The sequence below is a fragment of the Mobula birostris genome, chromosome 7 (genome assembly GCF_030028105.1).
Source record: "Mobula birostris isolate sMobBir1 chromosome 7, sMobBir1.hap1, whole genome shotgun sequence".
NCBI lineage: Eukaryota > Metazoa > Chordata > Chondrichthyes > Myliobatiformes > Myliobatidae > Mobula > Mobula birostris.
In genome coordinates, this window is record NC_092376.1 from 41,011,623 (window position 1) to 41,035,806 (window position 24,184).

General features: G+C 38.6%; 1 protein-coding gene across 8 annotated transcripts in view; it reads left to right on the forward strand.

The window, feature by feature from the left end:
* Positions 1 to 24,184, forward strand: part of flt1 (fms related receptor tyrosine kinase 1) — a 165,842-nt gene that overhangs the window by 51,316 nt on the left and 90,342 nt on the right. For all 8 annotated transcript variants that reach the window (XM_072262967.1, XM_072262968.1, XM_072262970.1 and 5 more), the window contains one exon: positions 6,566 to 6,722. In XM_072262967.1, coding sequence (XP_072119068.1) covers positions 6,566 to 6,722 — 157 coding nt within the window. The remainder of the gene's footprint in view (positions 1 to 6,565; positions 6,723 to 24,184) is intronic.

Consider the following 24,184-nt stretch of genomic DNA (forward strand, 5'->3'; position numbering starts at 1 on the left):
GTGTTGCAATGTTAGTTGAAATAATATTCAGAAGTCCACATAATTTGTCAGTCTGGTGCCACTGAATTTTAGAGTATGCCAAACTAATGGAGTTTAAGCAGTACTCTTCATTAAGATTTGGCCAAATTTCACACTGACACTGGCTCCAAACAGAATCCAAAAGTTGAATGTAAGTTAAATTTCCCCAGCATTTAGGGTGAACCTGCTCCACTTACTTCAATGAAGGGGAATGGGTTAGGAGGGACAAATAAATGTATTTGGTAACTTATGTATCTTGAATTAATTGATTAAATTTTTTAGCGATATTTTTGAGCATTAAAGTGATGGAGCAAGCTTACAGTCCAAAAAGATAGTTTCAATGAACTATCATGAATTTCAATGATAGTTTTAATGGTAGCTTCTGAATGTTTCCAAATATCAGGGAGATTCAAAACAAGTCAATATCCATAGTGTGTTCAACATTGGGCCAAGCCAGGGAGGACAGTCTATGTTTATTTTAGGTGGCAAAGTTATTTGCCATACAGGTCATTAGTGAGCTTGAGTGGATTGTCACCGCAGGTAATTTCTGGCCCAAAGTGAAGTCAGAGAGTGAAATGAATACATTAAGAACTGTGGTTATTCATTGTAAGTCCAACAAGTTAGTGAAACTGCAATAAGGTTGGAGGAATTACTTATTCCTTTTTCATTTCCCACGTTGGGAATGTACAGTAATTATTTAACCAGAAGTACTCAAATTAAATATAAAACAGAACTAGATCTGACTTTGTGGATTTGGATGCCTTGTTTTTCTGAGTCCTCATCATCTTTCATTGGAATCAAACGCTTCTAGTCTGGTCAGTTATAGAAAGATGGCAAAGAATTTATAGCTATTCTGAAAAAGTCCTTTCGTTTTTCACATGCACATCTCAATGAATGCCCCTTTGAAGTGGTTCAATTCATTAGGGTCATTTCATTGCACATTTCTCTTGAAATTTAATGGGTATCTTAGCAGACTGCTCACACCATAGTTACCTAATATTTACCTTTGGTTATCAGCTGCCTTTGAGAGCTAGTATCAATCTTTTTCAGCAGTTGCAAAACAACACTAGTTGGTTCAATATGGACTGGCTGTCATTAAACTAGTATAATGTTCAGGATTCTAGAATCCATTGTATTCTGCCCTCTTTATACTTAATTTTGCCTTATTAGTGATACTTAAATTCATGTTTCCTTCAAATACAGAATAAAACTAAATTGGCTGTAAAGACATTCTAATGCAATTAAACATTTTGGTGTTGTCTTAATAAAGGCACACACACATTTTATATAAAATACTGATAGACTTTTGAAATCTGAATATATAACAGATACACAAAAAATAATCCAGACTCCTGGTCTCTCTCCCGTCATAACATTTGCTGCTACTGTTTAATTATCATAATATGAAAAAAAATTCCTGCAGGAATCTTAACAAAAATGTAACTGGACAAAGAATTACCAGGCAAAGTAACTAGAGACTAATTAGAATGACTTAGAAATTGCACAGGGTCTTGACCTGAAATGTTAATCATCCTTCTGTCTCCATAAATGCTGTTTGACCCACTGAGTTCTTCCAGCAGTTTGTTTTATGCTCCAGATTCCAGCATCTGCAGTCTCTTGTGTTCCTGAATGTTATGCAGATTCCTTCACTGTTCCTCATATGTCCTTTTCTTTGGTCAGTTCGATATTTGAAGCATGCAGAACCATAGTCCTCCAAAGAGAACTATTGTCAAGTAAATGAGAATCAGAAAACTGCAAATGTTAGGAATCTGAAATGAAAATAAGAAGGCCTGGAAACACTCAGCAAATCAGGCAACATCTTGGGAAATGGAAACTAAGTTAAATTTCGGGTTGAAAACACATTGAATTCTAACTATATATGGTGAATATAAACTTATGTACTACACACCAAGTTACATCTTCCTGCCAGTTTTAATCTCAAGACCTGTGATTGAATGTTCTTAATATGTTAGAGGAACTTAAGTAGTGAACAAGCAATATGCTAGTTATCATAATAATCAATTTTCAACTTCAGTATTGTATATTAAGAATATACCACCTAGGCAATCCAGACACTTTTGTGAATATTCATTTGGCTGACTGTCATTCTAGAAATCTCATGACAAAAATTAATTTAGGTAAATAATCCCATCTCTCCAAAAAGTCACCAAGTAGCCCTTTTCCCTCCTATTCATTGGGTCCAGTAGCATTCATAGCTAATTCCAAAATGAATTCAATTTTCAGAAGAAATGACGCTAAACATCTTAGGTAATTCCAAATGTGTACATGGTGACACAGTGATTGTGTAACCCAGAAGCCTGGTGGAAAGTCAGGACCTGACAAACTATGTGCTTGATCCACTCAGCAGTTTTGGATTAAGGGAGGCTCTGTGTGAGGTGTTAAATCACACAAAACTTGCAATTTCATTCACATAGACTAGGAAAGTAAGAGGTGTTTGTGAACAAAGTTATAGTTGAGGAATATTTCAACACAAGCTGAAGGATACTTGGATAGTGTAAAAACTAGGAGCTGAGTGAGCGGGAGGCCACATAGCCTATAAATTTGCTCTGCCATTTAATAATATCATGGCTGATCTGCCTATAACCTCAGTTCTGCACTCTCAACTACCCACAATAATTTCTCAACTCTTCTTGTTGATCAAGGATCTATCTCCTCCAGCCTCAGCTTTACAAAGATTCAGATTCTGCTTTCATTTTTTGAGGAAGAAAGTTCCAGAGACCAGCAACTCTGTGGGGGAAAACAATCACTTCATCCCTGTCTTAGATGGGCAGCCTCTTATTTCTAAAGTCATCATTAGTTCAAAATTCTGTCATAACAGCAAATACCATCTCCACACCCACTCTGTCACAAGCTCTTAAGATCTTGTACTACAATCAAATAAAATCCCTATTCTTCTAAACACCAGCAGGTACAGTACAAACCTAGCCTGTCTGACACTTCCTCAAATGACAATCCATTCATTCCAAATAGTACTCTAGTAGAAACATCCTCTCCATGTCCACTCTATCCAGGCGTTTCAATATTTGGTAGGTTTAATGAGAACCTCCCATCCATCCACTCCTTCTAAACTACAGCGGGTGTATGCCCAGACTCACCAAATACTCCTCAAGCATTAGCCCTTAAATCTCTGGGATCATTCTTTTAAATTTCCTCTGGAATTTTCTAAAGTCTGCACATCCTTCCTTGGATAGGGGTGCTAAATTATTTCCAATACTCGAAATGTGATCTGACCAATTCCTTATAAACCCCAGCATTACATCTTTGTTTTTATATCCTAGTTCTCTTGAAATGAATGCTAACATTGCATTTGACTTCCTTACCACCAATTCAACTCTAATTTCTGAATTCTCTCCGCATTTAGAAAATGGTCTTCACTTTTACTCCTTCTACCGAAGTATACGACTATACACTTATCTACACCGTATTCCATCTGCCACTTCTTTGCCCATTCTCCCATCTGTCCATGTCCTTCTACAGATACCCTGCTTTCTCAACACCACCTGCCCCTCCACCTATCTCTGTATCATATGCAAATTTGAATACAGAGCCATCATCCAGATTATTAATATAATGTGAAAATTAGTAGATCCAACACCAAACCCTGTGGAACAACATAGTCACTGGCAGCCAACAAGTAAAGGTTCCCTTTATTCCCACTCTTTGCTTTCTGCCAGTCAGCCAATTTTAGGCTCACATCTTTTTAGCAGTCTCCTGTGTGGCATAGTGTCAAAGGCCTTCTGAAAACTGAAGTAAACAGCATTCTCTGACTAATTGTCCATCCTGTCTGTTACTTTCTTAAATAATTCCAACAAATCTCTCTTTAAGGAAATCTGGCTGATTTCAGTCTATTTTGTGCTCTTAATAATGGACTCTAAAATTTCTCCCACCACGGAAGTCAGACTAACTAGCCTATAATTTCCCGTCATTTGTCTCCTTCACTACTTAAAGAGTGGAGTGACATTTGCTATTTTCCATTTCTCTGAAACCATTCCTGATTCTAGTGATTCTTGCAAAATCCCTACCAATGTCTCTGCAATCTCTTCTGCTACCTCTTTCAGAACCCTGGGGTACAGTACAACCAGTCCAGGTGACACCCACCTTCAGATTTTCCAGCTTACCAAACACTTCCTCCGTAGTTATAGTAACTTTGCTCACTTTTACCCCTTGGCTTTCTTGAATTTCTAGCTCGTCGTTGGTGTCTTCCACATGAAGACTAGTGCAAAATGTATTCAGTTTTTCCACCACTTCTTGTTCCCATCTCCAGCATCATTTTCTAGAGGTCCAATATCCAATCTTGCCTCTATTTACTCTTTGTATCCTGAAAAAAGCATATTATTGCTAGCTTGCCTTAATACTTTCATATTTTCTCTCCTTATTGCTATTTTAGCTGTCTTCTGTTGGTTTTTAAAAGCCTCCCAATCCTCTAGCTTCCCACTAATTTTGCTATATTGTTTGCCCTCTTTTTTTTTTGCTTTTTTGCTGTCTTTGACTTCCCTTGTCATTACAGTTGCTTCATCCTCATTAGGTCACTTAGATGCCTCTGCTTCTTAGAGTACTATAATCTCTCACCATCTTGATATTATGCTTTTATTTGACATTTAACCACATGATACTCGATTTGCTTGAACTTCACCCACAGATTTATCTATATCCCCTTGCAGCTTCTTATGCCTTTTTTGCAATTTAATTTCCCCACACAGGCTCATTGACATAAAAATATTGGTTTAGACAATATGCAGCCTAATTTTTTGAAAGTTTTGAAACAGAAATTTAGTCTTGGATATTGCTTGCATTCTTTAAATTTACTGCATATAATAGATAAATTACTCAAGCCAAATGATAATTTTACTCCTTATTGTGAAATTGTTAGTAAGAATCTGAGAACCAGTTTAAATTAAACCCTCAAAGTTTTGAATCTAAAGATCTTGAGTGACTACATATTTGAAAACATATTATTGACTTTAAAGCCCTTTAAAATAATCCTAATGAGGCATGGTGTGGAACATATCTCCTTTCAAAATAGGCTGTTATAATGAGTGCTTGAATTGCTGATGATAAACAGCTTCTCTTAAAGTGGAATGTAGGAAAAATTAATAGAAAAACATGTTCTTTTGGAAAAATTATGACTTTTCTTGTCATAAAGAAAATGTATTAATAACAATGAGAGTGATGCTGTGTTGAGTAAATTGCATCAACAATATAGTGACATTTGTACAGGAGCATGCTATGAGTGACATTGAAATCTAATGTTGACAAATTTCACTGAATTAAATTGAATGTGGGTGAAGCAAAGTACAATATAGCAACAGGATTATAATCTACTTAGAATCCTTGGGGAGACAGGGTTGTGAGCAGTTCATAAATCTCTCTAGAATATTCCAAATTGTATTAACATTAATTAAAAGCATTGTTTTGCATGTTAATTTTGTAATATATTATTGCATGGTTTAATTGTAAAACTATATACTGCCCTACAAAATATATTTGGACAATCCCTGTACAGTTAAGATCCAGTGTTAGGGAATGCTCTAGAACAACTGTGGACACTATAAAAAAACACATTCTTGCTATCCTAGGTGTCTCAACTTTACCCAAAATGGAAAAACTGAAGCAGCTCTCAGAATTTCAAAAAAGTGTCATTATTGAATATCACTTGTGTCAAAAGTCCATCCATGAAATATCCAGAAAGACTGGAATACCAAGATCATCTGTGAAGCTCATTATCAACGAGTACAGGAGAAGACGTACAGTAGACAATAAATCCTGCCCAGAAAGAACAAAGAAGGTCTATGATGAAGCCCGTCATTCCTCGAGGAAAAAGGTCAAACAAAATTGGAAAGGCAACCGTGAAAGCACATTAAAGTTCAGCAAGGACATCTAAATGCAAACCACTGTGCTAGCATGTGCAACATAGCAGCCAATCTGCCACTTGTAACACTGCTAAAACTGTGAAGTTGTATTATGAAATAAAAACAAGGAAGGTGCATACATTTGCTGAAGTGGGTACTGCAGAAGGGCAGATATAAATCCAATAACCACTCTGACACAAGCCTGAACGCAGATCTGATACGCCTTATGTTTGCTCTGTATCTACGATCCTTGAATTTGCTAACAATATGATCACATGCAGAGAACTCTAAAAGGAGGAGGAACGTTTAAAAACTGAAGATTCACACACAACTGATGGACTTTTCAAAGAACTGTTGTTTGTTGTTCATTCAGTCTTTTGTTTTAATGCTGTAACATCTATGCTGAGGATTGTTCAAAGACTTTTTGTAGGGCAGCATTCTTTTATAGAGATTATAGTAGATATCTTCGCAGAATAAAAAGATCCATTTTTCTCAAAGATCAATTATAATGAGACAAACAGGTTGGAACATGGATATACTAAACTGCGGCAATGGTACTGTCTTCCCTTAGGCTCTGAGCATGTGAATAAGGCCTTAGTATATAATTTATCAAAGTGCATAATTTAGATTTTATGGCATTTTTGGCTTTTGGTTTTCTAATTAATTTGTTTTTACAGTAAAACCACATATATGTGAAAAGGCACTGCCCACTCAGAACCATGATCTCTATCCTCTGGGCAGCAAACAGACTCTGTCATGCACTGCCTATGGCATCCCCATTCCTAGAATTCTATGGGTATGGCAACCTTGTGCCCAAAATAGTTCAAAAGCACAGTAAGTAAATTTGTTTTTTTAACATTTATTTACAATGTAAAGTTTTATTAACCATATGAGTTAAGTGCAGGTTATGGGTTTACTTACATTTATTTAATTAAAAAGTCAGTGTTTAATATATATTTCATTATTGTAATTTCTTATGCCTTATGAATGTAGGTAGCCACAAATTGTGCCAAAATAATATTTTTATAAATGCATATATGCCAAACACAAAAATAAATGAAACAGTTTTAGCTATTATAAAATCCTCAGGGCGGTTGGTGTTAAAAAGGGCTAGATATTTTTGTTTATCTAAATAGGCTTTCTCACAATTTTAAATTATCAGAAAAGAAATTCACATTATCTCCTCTAGAAAATATCATTTTAATCAGAAACTTCCATTGAATACCTTTTAAAGATCATGTACAAATTATATTTAAAACTTTTTAGAGGCTGGTTCTCCTTTCTTTAAATCCCTTCCCCACTTACTCATACTATTGCCTGATACATATCAATACAAAAAGATTATTGGAAAGAAGTGTGTTTGATTGGAATTTCTAACAGACAAAGCTTCACTCTAAGAAGCTGCAGCCTATGGTAAGCACTTTCTGTTTGCACTTGTGGTATTTTCAGGAGGCAAATATTTAAAAGGACCAAAGATTAATGTGAATCTCCTTTATGTAAAGTTAATCATGGTTAAACATCTATAATTTTTAAATTTTCATTTTGTCTGTTTACTTTGACTTCATGCTTTATCACTGATGCAACATATCCTAGTTTTTGTTTGTTATTACTTGTTTGATTAGACTATGTACAGATATAAACAGTAAAATTCAATTTGCAGGATTCCTTATTCTGTCTGTGTACTTAAATACAAATTTTACACAGTATCATTGAGTTCACACAGACTACAGGTATACAGTAGAAAAAAGTGTTATTGAAGTATTCATGAGAGGTTTTTGTGTTGTCCCTAATGAGACCATAGGTAAAGCAAAAGGCAATGGTTAAATGATTGTGACAGAGTATGTATGATTGATTTATAGAAACATTCAAATTACTAGTTTTTTCAACAATCTTTGTGAGAATTGGTATTTCATCCATGTCCATTTATGACTCAAAAATCTCAGAAGTACCCTTCTGCAAATATGGCGTACCTATTTTCAAAGCTACAAAAGTGCTCTATGTGTAGACTTTGTAGGCAGGTTAAGGCATATTTAAGGAAAATTAATTCCACAAACTTCTCCCTTCTTAATATGCTTATTCTCCCCATGGTTTTTAATAATGATTTTACAGTCTAATGTTCAATGATAAAGTTTTTTGCTTTCTGCTGTTTTACACTTTATATGCTTTTTAATTACTTAATTTAATAAAGTGTCTTGTAATCCACTCCATGCCAATGTGTATCGTTAATTTCAGTATTTTTAGTTTTAACAGAGGTATCTGCCTCTATACCATTAAAATTAGCTATTGCATGTCTGATGGTGAACTTTATTGTATTGAACTTTGTGAACATGATGACAGAATGAGACTGATGATTTACATCATTACATATGACTACATAAACAGATGCTTTTGCACTTTACGTGGGATGGGGAATGAGGTGGAACTGATTAACATACAGTCCTAGTAACCTGGAATTGAATATAGCTAGATTAATAAAATTGTTCATTGACCTGTAAACCTCTTAGATTTGGTGATACCAAGCAGGGTTTTAGTAAACAGGGTCATTCAACAATTATTTGGGCATAGTTCTTGATTATTTAATGGCTTTCATCAAATTGGTATTTTTCAAAGTCTGATTCAATGAATATTTCTCATGGTCAGCTGATGTTGTTTCAGAAAATTATTCTTGGTGCCTCTAAGGTACCAGTTCTACTCTTTGCAGCATTAAAAATAGAGGAAGACAATTTCTGCATAATTTTCAGTTTGGAAAAATACTAATGTATGATTTTTTTTTTGCAAATGTACATTGCTACTTGAATAAGTCAGGATGTATCGAACAGCAACTACATTAGAGACAGCAATTACATTCTTTCCACCCTTAATGAGCTTCAAATGCAAGGAAGACTTTGGCCAATTCAATTCCTTTCATAGTTTCAAACAACAGCTGAGAGCACTAGATACAGCAACGGCTGTAAGACACAATACTTGCCAATAATGTTTATATAAAGCTGGGTCCTTTTGAGCAGATGGGTAATCCATTAACTAGTAGAAACTTGAAATCTCATCTAAAACATACCATGTGACAATCATGAATAATGTTCAAAAATTATTTCAACATCTTCATCAACAATTCGTAATATCTTAATGTATGCATTAAGCATGTATATGCAAAGGGATATGGGGTTTATTTACAAGACATCACAAGATTTGGAAGTTTTATCCTGCATGTAAATCTATTCTCCAAGGAATGCCCTTCTCTGTTAGGAAAGATCAAGCAAAATATGTGAATGGATCGAATTTCATGTACTTGTCTTTTTTTTGCTCGGTGGTTCTTGACATTGTCCTACATCCACTTCACATCTTTTTTCACCATGTGTTGCAATGGCAAGGGTACCTGCCAAAATCTGGAAGGAATTGAATTTAATATTGGACCATTGCTAGGAACAACCTTAATATTATGTGATATTTTTAGGCTTTGACGTATTGGTGTTAGTTTCTACATTTTCCTTCACTTTGTAAGCCATTAGCATCAACTTTCAAATGAAGTACATTTGAAATGAGGTACTGATCATTGAAAAAAGGCAGTATGTTTCACTTCAACTTCATATTGTGCTCCTTTTATCTCCTGAACAATTCCTCCAAAACTTAAAGATTTTCTTTCTCAGATAGTCTTGGTTACATGAGCAATAATCTACAGCTTGCAAGATTTTATTCATCATGGCTTGGAAAATCTTCGATAATGATTTGATTCCATTTAATCTATGTATGAGTTAAGTCCTTTGAATATGTTGCTCCTTGTGTGCTATGATCTTCATCTTCGCTCATTGTACTGTGTTATTCCAGAGGGGTCGTCTATGAGCAGATGGTCATACATTTTCAACAATTTTTTAAATGTATGACTTTGGAATATATGTAAATGCCAATACAATTTCAGCCAGTCCTTTCCCATTAAAGTTGACCTGTTGTTGTTCATTACAATGTCTGGTGCTTTTACTTGCTGTCTGTTTAACTTTAGGTCTGTTAAACCTTATTCAGAGTAGTTTTCCAGCATGATTATTGCTTTTCATAATGGTATTTGGCTGAATTTACAAAAAGGAGTGTAACTCGTCATCAAACAATCTGCAACAGTATTAATTTGCATGTTTGCTAACCAACATCTTTATTTGAAAGTCAATAGTTTGTTTGTTGCAAAAACCATAAGTATCTATTCCTCACTATATGAACTTCAAAATCCTTCATCCCAATTGCCGCCAAAACTACTTTTACTGTTAATTTTGCAAACTTTTGAAATGTGATTTAATTCTCAAGCTTTGTTATACTTGACCATTATAAACAGACAGAACTGCACAATGGCCATTCTAGTTATAATAACTGAACTCGTCTCACTCGTATGCCTAGACTCCATAGCCATAAGAGTCATAGGAGTTATACAGCATGGAAACAGGCCCAATAGCCTGACTGATCCAGGCAGAACAAGTTGTCTACTTAAGCTAGTCCCAATTTTTCCTGAATTTGAACAATTCTTTCTAAACTTTTCCAATCCATGAATGCTTAAATGTCTTTTAAACATTTTAATTGTACCTGCTCTATTACTTTGGTGGCTTGTTATAAACCCTCCTTCCTCTGAATGAAACATTTGCTCTTCACGTTCCTTTTAAGTCTTTTCTATCACACCCATATTCAATCATGTCACTGCTAAATTTAGCTTAACTTCATAGTACAGTGCGCTATAGTCCAGTAGCAGGTCAACCTTGCTGATACTTGCCATTGTGGTTTACTCTACTGTACCTATTTACCTGTGCATACAGAGGTTTTTGACAAATTATTTTCCAATCAGTTCTATTGCTGTACCTCGTCTAAAACATACCATGTGACAATCATGAGTAATGTTCAAAAATGTATTTCAACATCTTCATCAAAATTAGTAATATCTCAATGCATGTATTAAGCATATATATCCAAAGGGATATGGGATTTATTTATAAGACATCACATGACGTACTTAAAATCTGAGACTTAGATGACAGGCTGAAACTAGAAACTGCTGTATAAAATGAAGGTCAAATTGCACTTGGAATACTGTGTACAGCTGTGGTAACATGACAAAGAGTGCAAAAGGTGCTGCCTGGAAAGGAGAGATTGGAGAGGCTGAGTTTATTCTCACTGGAATTTAGGAAGCTGTGACGGTTTATAAAATATTAAGTGCAGAAAAGGGGTAGATACTCAGAGTCTAGAGGTCATATGTTTAAAGTGAGAGGGAAGAAATTTAACGGAGATCCGAGAGCTTTTCCACACAGAGGGTGACAGGTATATGGAATGAATTTCTTGCGGTCTTAGGCAGAACAGTTATGCAACCAGATTGGATGGTTTCTATGGTGTATTGATAAAAATTGATAAGGGGCAATAGGGACATCCTATATTTCCTTCGCCTCTTGTGGAAGTAGAGGTGTGAGTGAGCTTATGCCAAAGTCCTACATTTTAGAACTATAGTTGAAATGAAGTCAATCCTGAAACGGATGGAGAAGCACACAAATATTCTCACTTTGTTCCTTTGACAGTGTAGAATCCTAATAATAACAGTAACACTTATGCTAAACACTGCTGATATGATGACAGTAGACTCTGACAAGTTAATCGGATTTACTACTGTGCCTTCTGGTGTTTGTAGGAACCAGGAACGGAATAACTACTTCCAGATTTTTCATTTACCTCTCTCACAAGGATAGTCTTCAAAATTTTAATCCCAACAACTATCCCCTCACCCCCAACCCTCAGTACTACTAACTTACTCCTTTAAGGATTAATTTCTGATTGGGCTTAATGAACAAAATGCTGGATTCCCTCCAACAAAATCCCCACTCCATAGGAGAACATTCTGTCTGCACATATTGATCATTTGTTGTTTGGGAGACAAACTCTAATGAATTCCATCAATGAATTTACTTCAGTCTTTTCACTGGTCTCTTTTAGTCAGTCCACTTAGTATTTGACCAAAGTTCCCTGTAATTGAAAGTCTGCTACTACCTACCACAAAAATGGCAGTGTAGCAGTTAGCGTAGCACTATTGCAGTGCCAGCAACTTGAGTTCAGTTCCTCCAGTATCTGTAGAGAGTTTGTATGTTCTGCCTCTGACTGTGTGGGTTTCCTCTGGGTGCTCTGGTTTCCTCTTGCATTCCATAGACGTACTGGTTGAAAGGTTAATTGGGCAGTTTGGGCTTGTTGGGCTGTAAGTGCCTGTTATTGTACTGTATTTATAAATAAACCATACATTTTCTGCAACTGAAGTCATTGTCTATCATTGGAGCAAATTGAGTGACACCTGGGCTTTTAAACAGAAGTGTGATCGAAACATTCTTGTACGAGCCCTTATTGGAATTCAAATCTCTACTGTTTTTATCTCAGGACATATTGAAGGCAAGTTGCAGTCATTAGTATAACAGGAATCACTGACTTCTGATAAAATATTGAAACATACTTAATCTGAATCAAATCGGAAGACAGTAGAAGGAGAATAAATACTCCACAGGATTAATTTTGAATTCGGATCGACTCTTTACTGTTCAGAGATTGTGACTCATATCCTAATTTAGAATTTTTTGAATTAACAGCTTTTGTGCGAGTTCCAATGCCACAAGGCAGTTATTAAACACATTGGCAGGCAGATAGCAATGGCCTTCTCCTGCATGAACCATGGGAGTTTTCTTATCTTACTTTAGCAGAAGGTGCTACAAGTTTCCTGTGCAAAATCACAGTATATGCGGCTTTCCTCTTGTTGTTTTAGTTTCCTCCCCCAAGCAAGACCATTCCCAGCAGCACAATTGTCTCTCACTCTTCAAATGTGGTGCAATGCACTTCCCTTAAGTGCCTGATTAATGCTTGAGACCCAATCAATCCTAAACATTCCATCACAACCACAATTGTGACAAATATTTTTTCAAGGTTTAAGTTGCTACAACAGCCATGCCCTTTAACAATGCCATGAGAAACTGGCAGTGAAATAAATTATGTTAAAAGTTTAGTAGAAATATTAGTGTAATTTCACAATTAACTTTCAGTTTCATGACTGTATTCTGTTCAATATCCATTTTTTCCAACATTGATAAAAAATACTTAAATTATGAACCTTTCATTTGATTTCTCATGAAGTGACTGCACAAGGAAAGCAATGATTTTGTAAGTGACAGAAGGACTCAAATACTCGGCAACAATTCTTTCCCTAAAAATGTTGGTGTATTCCAAGGCCTGGGCACAAGTAGCAAGAGCTGCACAACTTTTGACCCAAATTGAGATAATCAGAGAAAGAAGGTTGTAGGTTTGGGTGAGGGCAGTGACCGGTCACCAGTATATGTAACCCAAACCTGCACACTTTTCCATACTTCTTGAGAAATCACCTGAAAGGTTTATAATTTAATTATTTTTATCAATGTTAGAAAAATTTATATTGTGTCAGAATACAATTACGATATTGAAAATTAATTATGAACTTCAATAATATTCTTGCTAAACTTTTAACATAATTTGATTATGTTAATGTTTGTGCGTATTTGTGACTGAAAGTTGGGAGGAATAGCTTAGGGACCAGCTGTGCAGGATGGATCAGGAATTGCTTATAGGGGATGGAACAGGGACAAATTAGTGTGGGAGGGATGGACACCCAGTTGTTTGGGGAGGGGCAGAGGGTGGGGAATTGATCAGGAACATTTTGTTGCAGGATGGATAAAAGACCAGATGTTATAGAGCTTGAACCATGGGCACCCGTATGGGTCCCAGTTATGCCTGCCTTTTTGTTGGGTTTGTGGAACAATCCATGTTCCAAGCCTATACTGGTATCTGTCCCCCTCTTTTCCTTCGCTACAACGATGACTGCATTGGCGCTGCTTCCTGCACACACACTGAGCTCGTTGACTTCATTAACTTTGCCTCCAACTTTCACCCTGCCCTCAAGTTTACCTTGTCCATTTCCGACACCTCCCTCCCCTTTCTTGATCTTTCTGCCTCTATCTCCAGAGACAGCTTATCTACTGATGTCTACTATAAGCCTACTGACGCTCACAGCTACCTGGACTATTCCTCTTCTCACCCTGTTTCTTGCAAAAATGCCATCCCCTTCTCGCAATTCCTCCGTCTCGGCAGCATCTACTCTCAGGATGAGGCTTTTCATTCCACGATGAAGGAGACGTCCTCCTTTTTTAAAGAAAGGGGCTTCCCTTCCTCCACCATCAACTCTTCTCTCAAATGTATCTCTCCCATTTCACGCACATCTGCTCTCACCCCATCCTCCTGCCACCCCACTAGGAATAGGGTTCCCCTTGTCCTCACCTACCACCTCACCAGCCCCCAGGTCCAACATATAATTCTCCGTAACTTCCGCCACCTCCAACGGGATCCCACCACTAAGCACATCTTTCCCTCTCCCCCTCTCTCTCTGCTTTCTGCAGGAATCACTCCCTATGCAACTCCCTTGTCCATTTGTCCCCCCCATCCCTTCCCACTGATCTCACTCCCGGCACCTATCCTTGTAAGTGGAACAAGTGCTACACATACCCTCACACTTCCTCCCTCACCACCATTCAGGGCCCCAGACAGTCCTTCCAGGTGAGGCAACACTTCACCTGTGAGTCGGCTGGGGTGATATACTGCGTCCGGTGCTCCCGATGTGGCCTTTTATATATTGGCGAGACCCAATGCAGGCTGGGAGACCGTTTCATTGAACACCTACGGTCTGTCCACCAGAGTAAGTAGGATCTCCCAGTGGCCACACATTTTAATTACACTCCCCATTCCCAATCTGATATGTCTATCCAGGCCTCCTCTACTGTCAAGATGAAGCCACATTCAGGTTAGAGGAACAACACCTTATATTCCGCCTAGGTAGCCTCCAACCTGATGGCATGAACATTGACTTCTCTAACGTCCGTTAATGCCCCACCTCCCCTTTGTACCCCATCCCTTATTTATTTATTATTTTTCTCTCTCTTTTTTTTCTCCCTCTGTCCCTTTCACTATAACTCCTTGACCATCTTCTGAGCTCCCTTCTTTCTCCCTAGGCCTCCTGTCCTATGATCCTCCCTAGGCCTCCTGTCCTATGATCCTTTTGCCAATCAACTTTCCAGCTCTTAGCTCAGTCCCTCCCCCTCCTGTCTTCTCCTATCATTTCGAGTCTCCCCCTCCCCCTCTTCTTTCAGTTAGTCCTGACGAAGGGTCTTGGCCCAAAACATCGACTGTACCTCTTCCTATAGATGCTGCCTGGCCTGCTGTGTTCACCAGCAATTTTCATGTGTGTTAATTGTCATGGGACTGGATTGAAGATAGAAAGTTAAGGGAAGGGTTGTTTGGGGAAGAGGGATAGATCATAGTTGGGGATAGAGGAGGGAATTAGAAAACGAGGATCTTTAGTGGAGGTGACTTGGAAGTTGTCATTGGGGGGGGAGAATGGCAGATCTTAAGAAGAGGAAATGAGTTGGAGACCACAAGCCAGTAGATGGCTGATGGCTTGGTGCAATGTGTCAATGGGTTCTTGAAGGGTAAATATAAGTGATTCACTTGTCTGTCTAATGATCAAGTCTGGCACTGTGCTGAAATGACCATCTAGCCACAAGTGTAGCCTACGCTGGCTATTTTGAGAATAACATCCAGGTCTGTCAAACTCTTACATGGCTGTTGCATAAAACCATCACAAACATTGAAATTTGTAGAAATAAGTCACACAGCAGTTCTGACCTACTCCAGCATTCAATTTGATGACACCCTACCTACTTATCAGCTGAACTTGGCATTCCTGCTCACTCCCGGTAACCTCTTACTTCCTGGTTTATCAAGAATCAATCCAAATTTGTATTAAAAATATTCAGGACTCTGCTTCCACTGCCATTTAAGGAAGAATATTCCAAAAGTTCCTGAGTCTTTAAGATAAGGAATATCCTATCCTTACCAGAAATGGATGACTCCTTATTTTCCAACTGTAACCCCCCCCCCACCACACCCTCTGATAGATCCTCCCACAAGTGGAAACATCTTCTCTAGATCCACTCTGTCATTGATAATAAACTGGATTCTGATTCTTATATTGTATAGTTAGTTTAAGTCACCTCTCACTCATTCTTCTAAAACAAGTCCAGTTTGTCAAATCTCTCCTCATGAATCAACCCTGGTCTGAAACTAGTAAAACTGTGATTTGCTTCAAACATATTAAAATCCTTAAATAAGAAGATTATCCCGTACACAGCACTCCAGATCTCTAGATGTGGTTTGGCCAGCACTCTATACAAGTGGATGAATAATGTTATCCCCATGCTTCCCTGATGTGGCAATTTCATTGATGGTATAAGGCTGACTCACACCGAGGAGTTCTTAGCTGAGTTTCTGGAATGACTCAACCTGATCCGTAAATAGACATTGGCATATTTCATTATGGAAAAGATGATTCTTTTGATTAAAAGATTACCGTTTTGTTATGGGAAAGTAACTACCTATTGCCTACAACCGAATCCTTAGGTACTGATCTTTCTTTTGGTATCTAGTACTGTTTCTTCTGGGATTCCTGTACTGTGGATATGAGGATGACAAGCTCACAAACTGGAGACACAAGCCAGTGCAGGTGCTATAATCTGGAGCAAAAAAAATACAAACTGATGAAGGCTCTTAATGGGTCAGGCAGTATTTGTGGAGGCAAAGGGATAGTTGACATTTCAGGTAAACACACAGGAAGTGCTGGAGGAACTCAGCAAGTCAGGCAGCATCCATGGAGGCAAATAAATAGTCAATGTTTTAGGCTGAGACCTTCAACAGGACCGGAAACGGGAATGTGGGACAACAAGTTGACAAGTAATAGGTGAAACCAGGCGAGGGGAAAAGTAAGGAGATGATAGGTGGAAGAAATGAAGGGCTGAAGAAGAAGGAACCAGATGGGAGGGATCGAGGACCATGGAATGAAGGCTGGAGAAGGGGCAACAGAAGGATTCAAACATTCAAAGTACATTTATTATCCAAGTACGTATAAATTACACAATCATGAGGTTTGCCTGCTTACAGGCAGCCACAAAGCAAGAAATCTGAAAGAACCAATTAAAAAAAAGACCAACACCCAATGCACAAAGAAGAAGGAAAAAGCACAAATCATGCAAATAACGGGAGTGAGCAACAGCATTTCGAACCAAATCGAGTCCTTAGATTCAAATTCCCGGAGTAGGCCCAAAGCCTCAGTCTCATTCATCATATAAGTGGGAAAAATCGCCGAGAGCTCGCAGACATGAAGCACATGAAATCGTTGATGGGCTCATCCAGCAATTTGATTTTTTTTACTTTATGAACTGGAAGAGACATAGATTTGAAATGCAGTGCCAACAGTCATCTGCTCAATGAATCTATTAAAAAGATTAGACTGTCTCATGTTCCTTTTGGTCTTATTATTTCACTTCAAGCTATAAAAAGGGGCAAAGGGAGATTGAGGTTAACCTATAATCAATAGTGTTGCCATTATTTGATTTACAGAGATAACAATTTATTTTAAAGAAAACATCTCATGGTGTATAATAATGAGAAAAAAATAGTAAGATGAATTTAGGCCTTTTGAAGTAAAGCCTGGTCAAAAGTGACCATGGTAAAGAAAATAAAAGATAGCAAGGGAAAAGGGCAGAGAGATTTTGGGAGGAAATTCAAGAGCTTTGGATCACTGAAGGCACAACCACCATGTTAGGGAAATGGAAATTAGGGAATAGAGAGTGAACAGGAGGGAGCAGCTGATAGCATAGTAGTGTGCAATAGGTCAGAATAAGGGATGCAAAGTCCATGTAGGGAGATAATAAGACCACAGGAAGTGGAAACTATAGAGTCATTTGAAGATATAGGCAAGAATGTAAATGTGAGACATTTCTGGAGTGTGAGTCTGCATTGCTGAAAATCCTCATTGAAGAAATCAGAAAGTAAGGGTGGGAAATTTGGTGATGGAGGCAAAAAAAATTATAGAACTGAGAATAAAGGAAAATTACAGAGACATGAGCAGTTGGTAGGTGTTGGGTGAAATCTGAGGAGGGCAGGAATAAATTTAAATAAAAGAGAATCAGAAGAAGAGAAATAAAGATATAAAACGGAATTAGCGTTTACAAATGTCTTCATGAAATAGGCCATAAAAATTATGAGATGAAATATTGTGATACCTTAATATGTCAAGAAACATCAAAATTGCATGTTTGCCCAAATGCTACATATTATCATCAAATTGTTTCTTACTGCAGAGAATCCAGCAGAATGAGAAGTCAGCATAAAACACCTGCTTAAGGAGGGCATTGTGCATTTAGTGGGAAATGACTTAAAGGAAACTAACATATCAATCAGCTGGCTCTCCTTGAGTAGACTGCCACGTAGATATCCATCCACCCTTTGCATAACTTGTACTCCCTGCCTCTTTGCCATGTCCTTAAACCTTTTTTTCAAAATTCTGTGCTTCTGTTTCCTGATGATACTGTGTCCAACATTATAACAAGAATACTCCCTGGACAACTTGAGTGCAGCCAAATTTTCTTTCTTCAGATGTAATTTATGTGTCTTGCCAGTGTTTGTTACCTTGATGTTTCCTATTGTTGATAGTTTGTGATTGATGTGCTCTTCGACTTAATCTATTGTGTGCAGTACCAGGGTTTGGAATAGTTGCCTCCGTCCACTTTCTTGTGTGCCATTGGTGAGAATAATGTGCTATCACCCTGGGGTAGTTTCTGCTGGCCATTCACACTTGGTCCTTTTCTGGATTGCACCTCAGCATGGTGAGGTAAGGCAGTAAACTCAATTCTGTAATAGGAATAAGAAATTCTTATCGACAGCTCTCCCTATTTGCTTCCCAGTCCGTATCTAGGAAATGGAGAGAGTAAGCCTAAAGAGCTTTTCTTGCAAACTTTTTAAACATATATAGTATAGGAATAAAAACACAGGCATGCACACACAAACACATATATTATCAAGTTATATGCACTACTGCCATTTATTCACTATGTTAGATGTGGCCAACATAGCTTCACTCCCAATAGTTTGTGCTAACACTGCTGTATCAGAGGATTTTCTGGATACTACTTATCTAATATGAGATTATATCATTTTACCTACAGCTCATTTTGGGCTAACTGGCCCTTCAGTTCTCTGTGAACTCTTTCCTTTTTATTTAAGAGCAAATTTGCATTTACCACTATTCAATTATCTAAGAAATCCTGAATATCAAAACTAATTGCTGTCTTTTCTATAATGCCTTAAAATATGATGCACAGGATGGCAGATTTCTTCAAGGAGAAGCAAGAAGCCAGCAGACCCCCTGTACATGTAAAGCAAAGGAGATTACTGTGAAGGTTCACACTGGGAATCAGGCCTCAGTCATACAGCATATTAGTTTGTTCAGGAATCTCACATTTGTATCCAAGATCAGTGAATACATCTTTAAATGCCACATCCCATAACTAGACCATTGGCACTACATACGGAATAGTATTTTCACAAACAGCAATCTCTATCATTTGTAGGCTCATCACACCTTCATTGGTCCAAGTTTCCCAATGATATCTCAGTGACTGAACACACTACTAATTACTTAGGCACATTATCCAAACACATTCACTTGTGCACTCATCCTCTCTTGTAGGACAAATCAGTGCAGAGGGGCACCCCCATGGCTATACCAACCACCACAATGGAAATGACTGAAAACGTCACCAGCAACAGACCCAAAAATTACAAGGTGATGGTACCCACATACCTAATGCTCCACTTTGTCTCTCACTTCCCTCTCATCCCATGATTGATTCAAATTTACCAGCAGATGGCACAAGATTTCAGCTCTTACTTTGCACTACACCCCTCACCACAATTGTAGTCTACACTTTACCTTTTCCACATACACAAGAGATGTAATAAGGACAGGGGGAAAGTGAAAATAACACTGATCCTAACTCCTAGTCACAGACTTTGACACTGCTCTTAATTAGTTAGCATGGAAGTAGAGTGGTAAGATTCTGTGGAAGATAGATCTGACAGAATTTCTAAGCCATTCCTCAATAGCATTGTTTTTGCTAATCAGCCAATCAGGCTAGCATATTGCTGGTTAGGTCAAGAAGATGGTGAATCTTCAGGATCCATTGCTTCTAGGGCCACTCACTAGCTACAAAGCAAGCTGCAGCCTCCGTAGCCTTCCACCATTGCTGCTTCCTGGTAGCAGCAGAGATACAGAGGAGCAGATTGGGAGGCAGATTTTGGAAAGGTGCAAAAATAAAAGGGTGGTCATCATGGGTGACTTTAACTTCCCTAATATTGATTGGCACCTGATTAGTTCCAAGGGTTTAGGTGGGACAGAATTTGTTAAGTGTGTCCAGGATGGATTCCTGTCACAGTATGTGGACAGGCCGACCAGGGGGAATTGCATACTAGATCTAGTACTAGGTAATGAACCGGGTCAGGTCACAGATCTCTCAGTGGGTGAGCATCTGGGGGACAGTGACCACTGCTCCCTGGCCTTTATAATTATCATGGAAAAGGATAGAATCAAAGAGGACAGGAAAATTTTTAATTGGGGAAAGGCAAATTATGAGGCTATAAGGCTAGAACTTGCGGGTGTGAATTGGGATGATGTTTTTGCAGGGAAATGTACTATGGACATGTGGTCGATGTTTAGAGATCTCTTGCGGGATGTAAGGGACAAATTTGTCCCAGTGAGGAAGATAAAGAATAGTAGGGTGAAGGAACCATGGGTGACAAGTGAGGTGGAAAATCTAGTCAGGTAGAAGAAGGCAGCATACGTGAGGTTTAGGAAGCAAGGATCAGATGGGTCTATTGAGGAATATAGAGAAGCAAGAAAGAAGCTTAAGAAGAGGCTGAGAAGAGCAAGAAGGGGGCATGAGAAGGCCTTGGTGAGTAGGGTAAAGGAAAACTCCAAGGCATTCTTCAATTATGTGAAGAAAAAAAGGATGACAGGAGTGAAGGTAGGACCGATTAGAGATAAAGGTGGGAAGATGTGCCTGGAGGCTGTGGAAGTGAGCGAGGTCCTCAATGAATACTTCGGTATTCACCAATGAGAGGGAACTTGATGATGGTGAGGACAATATGAGTGAGGTTGATGTTCTGGAGCATGTTGATATTAAGGGAGAGGAGGTGTTGGAGTTGTTAAAATACATTAGGACAGATAAGTCCCCGGGGCCTGACGGAATATTCCCCAGGCTGTTCCATGAGGCGAGAGAAGAGATTGCTGAGCCTCTGGCTAGGATCTTTATGTCCTCGTTGTCCACGGGAATAGTACCAGAGGATTGGAGTGAAGCGAATGTTGTTCCCTTGTTCAAAAAAGGTAGTAGAGATAGTCCGGGTAATTATAGACCAGTGAGCCTTACGTCTTTGGTGGGAAAGCTGTTGGAAAAGATTCTTAGAGATAGGATCTATAGGCATTTAGAGAATCATGGTCTGATCAGGGACAGTCAGCATGGCTTTGTGAAGGGCAGGTCGTGTCTAACAAGCCTGATAGAGTTCTTTGAGGAGGTGACCAGGCATATAGATGAGGGTAGTGCAGTGGATGTGATCTGTATGGATTTTAATAAGGCATTCGACAGGGTTCCACATGGTAGGCTTATTCAGAAAGTTAGAAGGCATGGAATCCAGGGAAGTTTTGCCAGGTGGATTCAGAATTGGCTTGCCTGCAGAAGGCAGAGGGTGGTGGTGGAGGGAGTACATTCAGATTGGAGGATTGTGACTAGTGGTGTCCCACAAGGATCTGTTCTGGGACCTCTATTTTTCGTGATTTTTATTAACGACCTGGACGTGGGGGTAGAAGGGTGGGTTGGCAAGTTTGCAGATGACACAAAGGCTGGTGGTGTTGTAGATAGTGTAGAGGATTGTCAAAGATTGCAGAGAGACATTGATAGGATGCAGAAGTGGGCTGAGAAGTGGCAGATGAAGTTCAACCTGGAGAAGTGTGAGGTGGTACACTTTGGAAGGACAAACTCCAAGGCAGAGTACAAAGTAAATGGCAGGATACTTGGTAGTGTGGAGGAGCAGAGGGATCTCGGGGTACATGTCCACAGATCCCTGAAAGTTGCCTCACAGGTGGATAGGGTAGTTAAGAAAGCTTATGGGGTGTTAGCTTTCATAAGTCGAGGGATAGAGTTTAAGAGTCGCGATGTAATGATGCAGCTCTATAAAACTCTGGTTAGGCCACACTTGGAGTATTGTGTCCAATTCTGGTCACCTCACTATAGGAAGGATGTGGAAGCATTGGAAAGGGTACAGAGGAGATTTACCAGGATGCTGCCTGGTTTAGAAAGTATGCATTATGATCAGAGATTAAGGGAGCTAGGGCTTTACTCTTTAGAGAGAAGGAGGATGAGAGGAGACATGATAGAGGTGTACAAGATAATAAGAGGAATAGATAGAGTGGTTAGCCAGCGCCTCTTCCCCAGGGCACCACTGCTCAATACAAGAGGACATGGCTTTAAGGTAAGGGGTGGGAAGTTAAAGGGGGATATTAGAGGAAGGTTTTTTACTCAGAGAGTGGTTGGTGCGTGGAATGCACTGCCTGAGTCAGTGGTGGAGGCAGATACACTAGTGAAGTTTAAGAGACTACTAGACAGGTATATGGAGGAATCTAAGGTGGGGGCTTATATGGGATGCAGGGTTTGAGGGTTGGCACAACATTGTGGGCTGAAGGGTCTGTACTGTGCTGTACTATTCTATGTTCTATGTTCTATGTTCTTCTGAATTAACTCTGTACAGGAGTGTTAGCATGATGGTAAACAGTCATTAAGTGATGATTCCATGATTCTCATGCTTTGATTTGTAAATTTGCTTTGAAATGTTTTCTTTTTTTTTTGCATTATGGAAAAGAGAACATTGCTGGAGGGGATGCAATGAGGATAGAGTTGTTGCTGAATGGGAAATTAAGATCATCTTTACTGGTAGCACAATTGTAGGAGCTGTTCAAGGTCAGCATGGACAGAAAGGATTATCTAAGTTTAACCCGACCTTAATTTTCCATTTCATTTTCCACTTCCTCTTCCTGTGTGACAAAGTAATTAGAGCTGAACCCTCATAATAATGAGTTGGTTTGATTGTAGGTCACATTGAATTGAAATAACCATTCTACTGAGGGCTTCTGACGATACAATATACGTATACTGTAATTGATTTATTTAGTATTATTATTATTTTTCTCTTCTATATTATGTATTGCATTGAACTGCTGCTGCTAAGTTAACAGATTTCACGTCACGTGCCGGTGATAATAAACCTGATTCTGATTCTCCCTCATAATTAAAGCAGCAGTCTGCCTAACAGGCCCGTGTCGTATCGTCTTTCACGTGGAACTATGGGATTCATTAATACATTTTGTCCAGATGTGAGGTGGCCCATGGCTCCTCTTCAAAAGCTATTCTACTGAACCTACTTAATATACAAAATATGGTAGTGCAAACTCAAAAAGACTTCAGTACCTGAGCAGTCAGGTCATTGGTTGTAGCACCTCACATAGCAGAACACAAGAACAAAACAATGAGACTCGAAATATAGTTGATGAAGATGTATTTGGTCAAGACAAGCACTTTGATATGTCAGGTGGAGGAGGTGTTCACTTGAATGAGGAGTGAAGCCTTGCCTACTGAAGAAGAGACTATTATATTTTAATTCAATTTAGAACTCTTTTTAACCTGGCTTTGAGGAATATTGCAAAGTTAACATCATGTGTACAGAAGAGTGCTGGATAAAGGCCAGCAATATCATGAAGGATTCCACTCACCCTGCTTATGGACTGCTTGTCCCAGCCCCATCGGGGAAGAGACTACGTAGCTTCCATACCAGGCCTGATAGACTCAGAAACAGTTGCTTCCCCAGGCTGAGCAACACCTTCACCCATTAACCCACCCCATCACCCCTCACCTCCACTACATACACATCACCCAGGGTCACTTAATATACACGCAATCAGTCAATGTATATTAACAGTACATAGAGTTTTATAGGATTGTTTTTATATTTATACATCTCTTTTCTTTTTTATTGTGTTACTTACATTTTGTGTCCTTTTATGCAGCATTGGATCTGGAGTAATAATCATTTTGTTCTCCTTTACACACGTGTACTGAAGATTGACCATAAACTATTTTGAATCTTCATCTTAAATCTTTACCAAAGCTTTCCAGAGGGCATATAATGCAATTTTTTAAACCAAACTTTTCAAAAATAATCTGATAATATCGAGAAACGTCTGGATTTTGTTATTTGCTCAGTACCATCACCAGAGTGGTTTCTTAATAAACTTCCATTTTAGAATCTGTCGCATTAATTTTTTAGATAGGAAAAGCCTT